Genomic DNA, 11,317 nt, shown 5'->3' on the forward strand with positions numbered 1-11,317 from the left:
ATCAGCATGAACAACAATGCTGATCATCACCCATTGATTTCCATTCCCTGAAATGCTGTGCTAACTCATATGCCACCTGTAGCTCCTACCCATCAGCAGACAGGACAGCTGAGCTAAGCCATGTAAGCCATGATAACTCCAATAAATGAAGAGGCTGTAGAGACTGCTCATCTCTGTGGTCTACAATGAACAGGGAACAGCTACTAACATATCTGAAAACAAAGAGGATGGTACACAAGAAAAAAACAAAATTTCTGCATTTTCCAGAAAAAATATAAGTCCACAGAAGTGGGAAAAAAATGGCATCTGTGATTGCTAATGTTTACTTGCTTGTATTCCTGAAATCTCCTGTGGGAGAAGTGTGCTTTTCTGTGCAAAAGAGACAGCATCAGGGCAACCTAACCTAAAATACAGTAGAAACCAGAAATGAGTCTTCTGTCAACTGCAGGCTAAATCTGACACCTTAGAACAGAACTGGGCATTTTTAAGAAGGTGACATCCCATAAAAGGGCTTTTTTTCTTCTTTTGTTTTTTTTGGTCCTTTGTCACAACTTTCACCTGGTGAAGACAGAAACACAATAGATCTCTGGACCTTGTAACTTCATATTTATGGGATATGTAAGAGCTCCCAAAGAACTGCCTCCATCTGCTGGGAGTAAAGAATTAAGCCAAAGCCTTTTGTTTTAAATGTATTATTACATGGTTTTAAAAGGATACATTTTTATACAAAATGCAGAGAGGACAAGAAAATTAAATCAAGATTATAAAATTCTTGGCTTGCTGTGGTTAAATACACACACCCCATGACTGAGGTTCACCCACTATCATGTACGTAATTCCAAGATTATTTGAAATAACTGGAAATAGTTCCATAATTCTCCTGTAAGTTTCACTATTTGTGCCAGATTCAGAAATGAGTGCCACCTCTGGCCACATGGCCATCATTTCAGCAGGATGATGGAGAGAATCCTGCACCTGATAAATGAAACTCCTACCAGCTGTGCCCCAGGAGAACCATAACATGTAGTAAGCTTCTATACCATGATTGTAAAAACTCATTTTGTTCAAACACCAAATACCACCACCTAAACTATTGACTACAAAGAAAAGTTGAGCCCATCTCATTTGCACAGTGAATTACACTGACTTGAAGGAGGCTGCCTTGGGGAAGGAGGTGGGCAAGAACTGGAAATGCACTACCACTTGACATGGCTTCAAGTACACTGTGCTTTGGAAACTGCCTGAATCCCACAATGGGAATGACAATGTGGTTGAAGTACTGCAGTGTCTTTTGAAGAGAAGCATAAATGTAAAATTAAGATGGAAATTCACAGAACTGCTCTTTTGTCTCATGCTGTCTGGATTAGTATCTTACCACATTATAGACAAAGTGAGTTTGTTCAGTTCTTCCTCTACTATTTTTGGGTACTTTTTTGCCAAAAAAATAAATTCGTGTACATTATATAAATGACTCAAATTCTGAAAATAAAACACATATAACATCAGTGTATGATTATCTGGCAGTATCTTGACAGCAGATATCAAGCAGGGAACAGCTAAAAGAGAATAGGATAAAAATCACAACCCACTAGAAGGACTTCTGAGAACAGCACAGACACTGGCTTTGTCAAAGTCTGTATCTGAAGGTGCCAAACCACCCCTCCTCTGACAGTTTACAAAGCTGTGGCTGTTATGGCTGGATTCCAAATAACAGAATCCATAGTCTTTGATTAGCTGCCCAGCTAATGCATTCCTCCTCACACTGCACTGGGAAAAGGGGTTCCCACCAAAGGGATGAGCAAATTCAAACATGAAGAACAAACATTCAGAAGGAAATGCTGAGATTAATTTCTGACTCACTTTTCTTTGGCTTAACAACTGACATTTAAAGAAATCCACAGGAGAGACAACAGATTAAAGCATAGCTCTACTGGAATTTGGGTAAAGACCTGAAACAACATCTCTGATCTTCTGGATTAACATTCTGTACTTCTAGAATACTTGTACTCCCAAAGTGAACTTTTTCCTGCTAAAATTTCTCTATTTTGAAAAATTACTTACAATTTAACAGGTTCACAAGATACTGAAAATAGCCTTACAGTTTAAGTGACCCAGAAATAAGTATTCAATTCTCCTTGTTCTTCATACAGAAACAGGTTTCCCAGTGAAGGGGAGATACCCCATCTCTGGAAACATTCAAGGTCAGGCTGCATGGGACTCTGAGCAATCCAATAATAGTCAAAGATGTTCCTGCTCAAGGCATGGGGGAGGTTGGACTAGAAGACCTTTAAAGACTCTTACAATTAAACTATTATATGCTTTTGTGACAGTTCCAACAGAAGAGTACCAGTACACTGAAGGCAGACAGCCCAAATTCTGTGCTCCAAACAGAAGAGGAATTTGAACCTTTATCAACTGACATTCCAGGAACATCTATTACTCTCTGATGACACCTGAACACAAGTATTAAAAATGACATCTACACATTGCACCATACAGGCAACTGTGCACTTTAGACTCTACGTGAACTTAACCCTAAAGATCAAACTACCAGTTGAAATATCTCCATGGATTTAGTTGCAATAGAATTGTCCTTTAAAAACTGCACTACTTTTAAAAAATATTTTATATTAAATGTATATTGTTTTTCATTTTTTCCTCTTCTGTTTCATGCATGCAGGATGTACAGTACCTCTTTGTATGAAGACATAATCCTTTCAATAGCATCTGCTCCAGAGATCAGCAAGTTTCGTGACGTAGTAAAAGCTTCTGTTCTTTCACTAACCATTGCCTGCTTCTGCCCATCTTCCAATTCTGAATGCAACAAAAGAAAAAATTTGTTAAAATATTCTGCTGATCATTATCTCTACAAACTAAATTATTATTGCAATGTGAGCTATTATAGAGCAGGCTTTTTCTTTTTTTAAGAAAAAGTTACCTCTATGAAGACAAGCTTTCAAAAGGAACTACTGAATGTAACTAGCATAGCTTGGTCAAAAAGAGTAAGTGGGAGCATATGGAATTCATCTTGTTAGGCAAAACTCCTGTTATTTTATCTATTTATCTACTTGGATCATTGTCCTTTTAATATATCATCCTACAACATCAATTTTTCAAAATATGAAAAAAGTGAAACCTAAGCAATTATCTGAAACAAATTTTGAACATAATTTTTAACATTTTTGTGATTATTAATTTTCAACCCTACTTATTTACTGACTGCATGTAGAAGGAACCATTCACATTTGTGTAAATCTGGCAACACTATTATATTTCTGTAAGAAAGCAATAAACTCTCATGGTATCAAAGGCAAGGTTTCAATAGGATAACTCTCCCTCACAATGAAGTTTCTCTCTTCATCTGATCCCAGAACAAAGTTGTGGGGCTTTATGTATGACACTGCATCCTGTTAACAAGAATATTCTTGCTCCAAAGAAAGGACTTGTCTCATAAGAATGTCAGCAGCATTAGGCAAGGAGAAAACAGCAGGATTATAGAAGATATGTGAAAAGTAAGTATATTTAACATATTTACATACATTATTTTGCAACCATGGGCCCTATAAATTCAAGTTGCAAGGTTTGTTTCCTGAAGGAAACAAGATTTAAAAAGAAGTGCCTGACTATTCTGAGGCTAAAAGCTGTTTCAGTGCTTATAGTTGCAACTACAAATCACTGGTGTAGTACACCAGTGGTGCAGCAAACCACTTTTAAAACATTTCCACAAAAAAGATTTACAATGAAAGATCTAAAGGGTTTTCTGCATCACATAACTTGATATGTATCTCCATAAATTGCTTAAATCTTTTGCAGAATGGGATCAGGATATTATTTTTTTCCTAAGTTTGTGAAGTTTTTTTAAGCTTCTTTTTTAAACTAAGCTGATGCTAAGAATCATGCTAGGCAGGGTAACAGGTGGATCCACTGTGGCAACTCCTGTACTAGCAATTGCTACCCATGTTTCCACAGTGCTCATGATCAAGAAAATCTGGGAGGAATTCCTTGCAGGTGTAATGCAACCATAAATTTCATGGGCTAAGTCAAGCAATGCAAGAGTAGAGCAAACAGCATTTTCTTACTCTCATTTCCCTGACAAATCAGATTCTAGAAATCTGGTGTCTGAGAATCTACAGGCAGTACCAAAGCCAGATGTATCTTTCTGTCTTTATTAAGTTAAATCTAAATGTTATTCTGTTTTCATTTACACATCCATAAAGGATTCCTACATAGCTAGATCACTGAAATACACTGCATTACAGTAAAATACACTGGAATAATTTAATATACAATTATTTAATTATATATTAATATATTATGAATTATATATTAATTATTTATTATTAGCTAATTACTATTACAGCGAAATACACTGGAATAATTATTTAATATAATAATAATTAAACAGCGTATTTCAGTGTTGAAATGAAATAATTGTTTCCCTGTATTTCACTGAAATAATTAATGAAAAACTTTTAAAAATTGCTGCATCATAACTTTTCATATAAATATGCGTGTGTGTATATATATACACAGAGAACATCTACGTTATTTTTCCTGTGTTTAATTATAATGTTTTCTCACTTCAGCTCTACATCAACACACTGTTGTTGTATGCCACTTGCTTAGACACAATGAGAGACATGCTTTTAAAAAATATATAGAACAGCTCTTGAAAAGAAGACATTACAAAATTCTTACTAATATGTCTCTCACTTCAAAAAGTTATTTCCACTCCAAGAAGAATACATTTAGTGAATAGGGAGAATTCAGTAAATTCATTAGTAAAAGAGGATTTGAAATTTGTTTACTTCTGACACAGCCAATTTTTGCTGATCTTGTTGGGATTACAGCACATGCAGCCTATGCTATATAGAACCACCACAATTAAACCGTCTAGGAATCAGGGATGGTTTAACTGCAGTCATGCAGCATTCCTCCTTCATGTAAATGCAATGTTTACTGATGGCTGCTTCCAGCACCCAGGCCAGCTCATCTAGCAAGAGTTTAAGGATCTCTACAAGCCACTGCATCAGACAGATAAGGGATATTTTAAAAATTGAAATTATACAGAATTTATGAGCATTTCACAGGCCCAAAAGACAAACTCTTCTATTATATAACCCACCAATATAATTTTTCTTGAACTTTTTGTCCAAAACATTTTTCATACGGCTGGCCTTCTGTGTTAGCAAATGTCACATTTTAACAGACTGTCTCTGTTTCATACAGAACCTAACATTTCCATTTTCCTTTTCCTTTGTTTAATTGATAGTCACACTTATTTTATAAACAAAAATAAATATTCCCTGTGTCTAGAGAAATCAAAGTCTTGCTTCAAAAAATAGTTACTCTCCATAAACTGAGACACATTTGGAATGTGAATTGTTTAATACAAAAAGAATAAGAAATGTTATCAAAGAGAAATCTTATCTTTGCCACCTAAATTCTTCGCTGAAAAATATAACACAATTTTAAAATTTCAGTCAGAAATATCACTGTCAAAGATACTGTTCTTCTTACTGTTCACAGATACTGTCACTGTTCTTTTTTCTTATGACTGAAGAATTATTGTTTTACTTTTTCTTTCTCTTCCCTGAAGAAGTGTACAGAATTTTTGGCTTTACACCAGTAGTCTCAAGTCTGACCATGGTACCAGTTTTGTACATTTCCCTGACTCTTTTGATTTATCCTAACACAAAAAATCTACTTCCTTCAGATGTTAACAAACTTGTGTGTGATCTGCACTGTTATCCCAAGCAGGTCATGGTAATTTCAGGTGTGCTTGATTTTTTGAATACCTGCAGTACCTCACACTGGTCTTGACAGTGCTGGCAGTATTATGTCTGTGAACCACCATTATGGTAAGCCTCAGGACTCAATAATAAACTCCATGTTTTAATAGTTTAGGATGCTGGTAGCAAACATAATTCTGCTTTACAGTGTGAGCCACTGCTGCATCTTTGTTCTCTCCCACATTTGAAATGTATTTAACAAAAGAACAAACATGAGTAACAGGAATGTTATTTAGTTTAGCATGAGTACAAGTCCTTTTTTATTCATGCTCTAATACCAAGGAGATATTTACAACATGTGGTTAAATGCTCCTTTTCTTGATTGTACTCACTCCCATCTTAGCAGAAACCCCCTTATCACTTTTTCTGTTGTGCTGATAACCTTCACTGTGAGGTGAAATGCCTTTGTACGGCCTCTTCAGTTTGGAACAAGACATCCTGATACATTTGAAGCTGTTCCCAGGATGCCAGCCAGGGTGCTGCTGGAGTGCCCTGCTAAGGCACGGGATGGGCAGCAGCTCAGGGAGCTGAGCACCCAGCCCTGCTCTGGCACAACTTTTCAGTGAGACAGCTAAACCACGTGGGCACTGCACAAAGCCATACCACAGCTCACACCAAGCTTGTCCCCTTGGACAATCCTCATCTGGAATGTAACTTCCATGAAAGAAACAGAATCACTGCACAGAAAAGAATTCACTCATTCCAAATTCAAAGCACACAACTTAGAACTGATCCTTCTGAAGACTTTGTAGGATTCATGTTCTAGGAATCCTATGAAATTCATAAATATATTAAGTTCTAGTTGTGCATGAGGAAGCCTGTTAAACTAAATTAACCAATACATTTCTTTTTGCTCTCTCTTGTTTTCTCTTTTTTTTTTTTTTGTTTTTAATAGTGTCTGCAGTAACAACACTATCAGAGTCTCATTTCACTTCCAGGAAAATTGTGATAGGATGTCAAAAATGGCACCATCCTAGCCTGTAATCTGAATCTTACCTTCACTTCTCCCAGGGAGTCAGGGAAAATGAACGGTTTCCAAGAGGTCAACAATAAGAGAAAAATTACCTATAATTATCTGTAATTACACTATGGTTTATGGAAGGAGAAGATAAGCACTCTATTAAAGTTCATAGTATCATTTTGCAAAGGGAGATACTGTAAAAATCAGCTTGCCATTCCAACAGCGACTAATGAAAAGGTAGACTGCAATAATCATTACAATCTCAGTGATAACAGGATTCTCTAAGTCCTGACTTAATATTATTTATCACACACTCCAATTAGGATCACTTGCTCAGCTGACTTGCTATGCCTGCAAGTTATACATAAGACACAGATGTTGTAAGAAAGTCTGTGAAAAATAAACCAATGTGAACAGCACTCAAGGGAACTACAGTCTTTTGAGGACATAACTTTAAAGAAACATTTAGAAATCAGATGTTAAAAGAGATGTTATTACCACCATCTGCAAATCCCGTTGCGGTGATGATGGGCACAGCGACCATGATCATACCACAGCTACTCCAGACATACTTCATCAGGAACTGCTCTATCATGATGTACCATAAACGTTTGGACAAAATGAGATTCATTTGATCTGTCAAATCCTTGTAGCTTTTTTGCAGTTGTTTCAATTCTACCTATGGTTAAAATAATGAAATAATTTATACCATGAAACAAAGATGGACATGTAGTACAAGATACGTTCTCATGTGTAGAAGAAATAATCAGTTCCCAGAGTTGTCACTTCTGAATCACAACTGCCATGTGGTACTTCACACTCACTGTGCTGCAGTCTCACAGCAAAAGCGCACAGCTTTATGGAAGTCAGTGGACCTGGTTCTTATTTACACCATTGTCCCTCGACAGAACACTGGCAGGTTTTCAACTCTTTTAAATTTAAGATCTCTACTTCATACAGGAACACCATAGCAGTCACAACAGTTCATTCTAACAACCAAAATAAGATTGATTTAATGTCCTTTTAATAAAGTTGCAGCTGTAGAGTTTCACAGCAACTGAAAATTATGTTGGAAAGCATTTGGGAATCAATTATCTTCAGTGACTTAAAAGTTGCAGTTGATTCCTGAAATGCTGCTTGTTTCTGCAAGCAGTCTGGGGAAAGAGAGAATTATCCCAGGAGGCTTAACAAGTCAAAGACAGTTGCAAGTCAATATGTATTCAGTTCAAGCCTGTATATGTGGGAATTGAGAAAATGTATAATTTAGCTGCACTTAAAACACTACTACAGGCAGCTTTTGAGAACGGTTGTGTCTACAAAAATAAACCATTAATGTTATATAATCATTGCTTGAACTGAAAGAGTAATACTGCAGGCTGGTTTGCTTTCATTTTCACTTGCATGAAACAACTTTTTTCCCCAATCGTGTTTGAAAGGTATTACAGCCAAAATTTACTTCTAAAAAAAATATGAAGAGTCCCTTAATAAGGTGGCTTTAAAACAAGCTACTAGTTTATGTAACTGTGATTGCAGAAGTACTGTACTTATGCTATTTTAAGACTGGTGACTACATCTTTGCTTGGCTATGTGAAAGAGTGTCAAAGGTTGTAGTGCGCTCTCAGAGTTTCTCCCTAGACTTTCTGGTGTGCCATGGTTGCTATTTCTGTGAATTAAATATGGTGGTTCACCCATGGCTGGAAAAAAGAAGTCTGGAAAAGTTAATCACAATGGACTGGGTGGGGAAAACACAGCAGTGTAGATTAGTTTTCTAGATAAGCATAAGATCCATCTGCAAAACCAGAACGCTGTCAGAGTTCAAGGGAACTGTGATCTGCTCCCCCTAGACACTGCTTGTGAGACGGTATTTCCTAAGAAATGGGAAGTGCCAAGCTGTAAACAAGTTTAAATGTCAGAAGGACCCAAAATGCTCAAGAAGTACTTGAATACTTCTGGAGTACTCAAGAAAGGCATCAGGGGAAGCATGGGTCCACTCCAGCACTGCAGGAGCTACCCCAGTGCTCTCAATTTCTCTCCTCCTTACCTTGTGCCCTCGGTAAAAGGCAATCTCTTCCACGTTGGCGATGATGCGCGAATGTATGAAGCGCAGGTAGCCCTTCTTGTGAGCCTCCTCAGCCACCAGTTTGCCGAACTTGGGCGAGCAGGCTTTGAGCACTCGGGCCGTGGCGTAGACGACGAGACCGGCCAGGACTGTGGGCCCGATGGGGTTGGCCCCCCGGGACCGTGCTGTGCGGATGAGGGTGTAGGAGGTGAGCACGACATCCAGGATGGGCTTGGTGAGGTTGGAGTAGAGATGCGCCACGGACTGTGAGAACATCATAATGTCCTCGGTGAGGGACTGGTCGGGGTTGGCCAGCCGCCCGTCCATGCTGATCACTTTGTAGTAGGTTTGGTTGGCAAAGTAGGTCTCGTAGGCGTGATCCACCAGGCGGGTGCGGAAGGCGAGGGCCAGCTTGCACTCCAGGTACCGGATGGTGCTGTTCACGAAAGTTGCTGGGATTGCGATCATCAGCCACTTGATTAACTTGAAGATAAAGCTCCTGGGCTTTTTCTCCACAATGCTCTTCACAATTTTTCCATCGAGGGCGGCCACATAGATGGAGAGGAAAGTCCTGGATACCAGAGCAAACGAGTGGAGACAGAGCAAGCCCAGCTCAGCACTCACCAGCTTGGGGAAGAACAGTTTGCGGAGTTCCAGCAGCTGCTTGAAGAATTCCGCGTCCACGGCCGGAGCGGCTCTGCCCCGGCTGCCGGCGCGGTGCGGGACCGCCCGGCCCGTCTCATCGTGCGCGCCGCCTCTGCCGCTCGCCCGCTTCACACGCCCGCGGATGATGGGGTAGAGGATTTTGAGTCCGTACGCCGCGGCCAGCAGGCACGCAGCCTTCTTCGCGGCGCCTGTCCTGCTCCACTGCACCCGCCGGGCTGCCGCATGCAGCATGTGGGCCATCCTGCCCGCCTCGGCACCGCTACGTGCCGCCCCTAGCGCGGCTGGCTCATGCTCGCTGGGAAGGCCGGTCCCGCCGGGTCTTCATCGGGGCGCTGGGCCCGGCCCGCCGCCGTGACAGATGCCGAGTGAGCGCTGCTTCCCAGGGGTGATGGTGCCTTCAAAGCGCGGCGCGTTGCACAACGCAGCCCCGCGCGGCGCAGCCCGCCCCGCCGACCACCATTGGCTGCGCCGCGCGGGGCGGCACCGGCAGCGGCCCGGCCGCTCAGCGCCGCCGCCCCGGCCACAACCGCTATCGCTCGGGGCGCGGCCTCAGCGGCGGCGGCAACAACACCGGTCCCTCGGCGCTCGGCTCTGGGTTCACTGCGGGTTCCCCGGCGCTCGGCTCCGGCCGCGCCGTTGATTCCCCGACGCTCGGCGGGTCCGCGGAGCTCGGCCCTGCGGCGCGCCGGCTCGCCCCAGGCTGCGGCCGGCCCTTTCCTTCCGCCTGCCCCGCATAGCAGGCTCCGCCTCCGGCCACGGCCTCGCCGGCGGCGCGGGGGGAGCGTGACGGGGGGTGGCAGCGCCGGAGAGAGCCCGGGTCCCGCGGCAGCCCCGGCAGGATGGGCAGCGCGGCAGCCCCGGCACTCCCGAGCCTCCCGGGACGCGGGGGCTGTAACGCCGGCCCGGAGCGGAGGGGCAGCCGGTGCCCGAGCGCCGCGGCAGAGGGCGGCGCAGCCGGGCCGGTGTCCTCGGGCAGCCCCGGGTCGGAAATCGGCCGGGCGGCCGCGGGAGGGAGCCGGGCAGCGCGGAGTCTCCGGGGCAGCGCCTGCACACTGCGCGTAATTGATTTCCTGTCCTCTCGCCGAAAGGAAACCGGCATTGTGCACCGGCGGCGTTATTAGCCCAAAATAACCCCGACCCAGTCGCGCGGCCCCTGCGGTAAAACCCGGCCAATTTCACACAAAGAAAGCCGCAGTAAAGGCAGTTGTCTTGCTGCTTTATTTTTCTGTTTTCCTCATTACTTATTTCTACTGCTTCATTTGTTTGGAAAAGGTACTGAAATTGCAGGGCGAGTTTCAGAGTACTTACTTACTCTGGTACTTTTACACTTTGAAACTATAGTACCAAGGTAACTGCATGAGATAGTATATGATAAAACATTAATTTAGAGTGTGTATATAAAAGTGTGTTTTTAAAACGTGATACTAGGGGTATATGGCAGTGGTGAAGAGCCTGTTTTTTCCCTAAAAATGGAGAGTGAGGCTACCTGCCTCACAGTAACTCAACAAATACTGTGTTAAATAATTCACATTACTGTTATAAAACAACCCCCCATTGAACAGAGTGCAGTGATGATGTTTAGATAGCAACACAAGCTTCAGGCTGAACAAATGATAAAATTAATTTGAGAGCAAGTGAGGTTTGCTTTTAAAAATCAGACACCACTTATCAAAACATCCAGGTGCCTTCTAAGAAGTCCAGTAAGCCAAGACCAGCAGGACAAGAAGGAAACAAGGAAGATCTAATTCTCATTTCTTCCTAAGAGGTTGCAAAAATTCAGCCCACAGTAGTCTGGACATTTAGGTAGAGAGGCTATGGGCTAATCTTTGAGTATATTCT

General features: G+C 42.0%; 1 protein-coding gene across 2 annotated transcripts in view; it reads right to left on the reverse strand.

Annotated features, from left to right (window-relative positions):
* Nucleotides 1–9,924, reverse strand: part of ABCD2 (ATP binding cassette subfamily D member 2) — a 43,097-nt gene extending 33,173 nt beyond the window's left edge. The window contains exons 1-3 of one of the 2 annotated variants that reach the window (XM_058022622.1): nt 8,795–9,924; nt 7,255–7,432; nt 2,693–2,814 (exon numbers count right to left, since the gene is read on the reverse strand). In XM_058022622.1, the coding sequence (XP_057878605.1) occupies nt 2,693–2,814; nt 7,255–7,432; nt 8,795–9,718 (1,224 nt within the window). In that variant the 5' untranslated portion in view covers nt 9,719–9,924. Of the gene's footprint in view, nt 1–2,692; nt 2,815–7,251; nt 7,433–8,794 lie in introns of both variants that reach the window. The other variant, XM_058022621.1, reaches the window with a different exon arrangement.
* Nucleotides 9,925–11,317: the final 1,393 nt, after the last annotated feature.

The sequence above is a fragment of the Melospiza georgiana genome, chromosome 4 (genome assembly GCF_028018845.1).
Source record: "Melospiza georgiana isolate bMelGeo1 chromosome 4, bMelGeo1.pri, whole genome shotgun sequence".
Classification (NCBI taxonomy): Eukaryota; Metazoa; Chordata; class Aves; order Passeriformes; family Passerellidae; genus Melospiza; species Melospiza georgiana.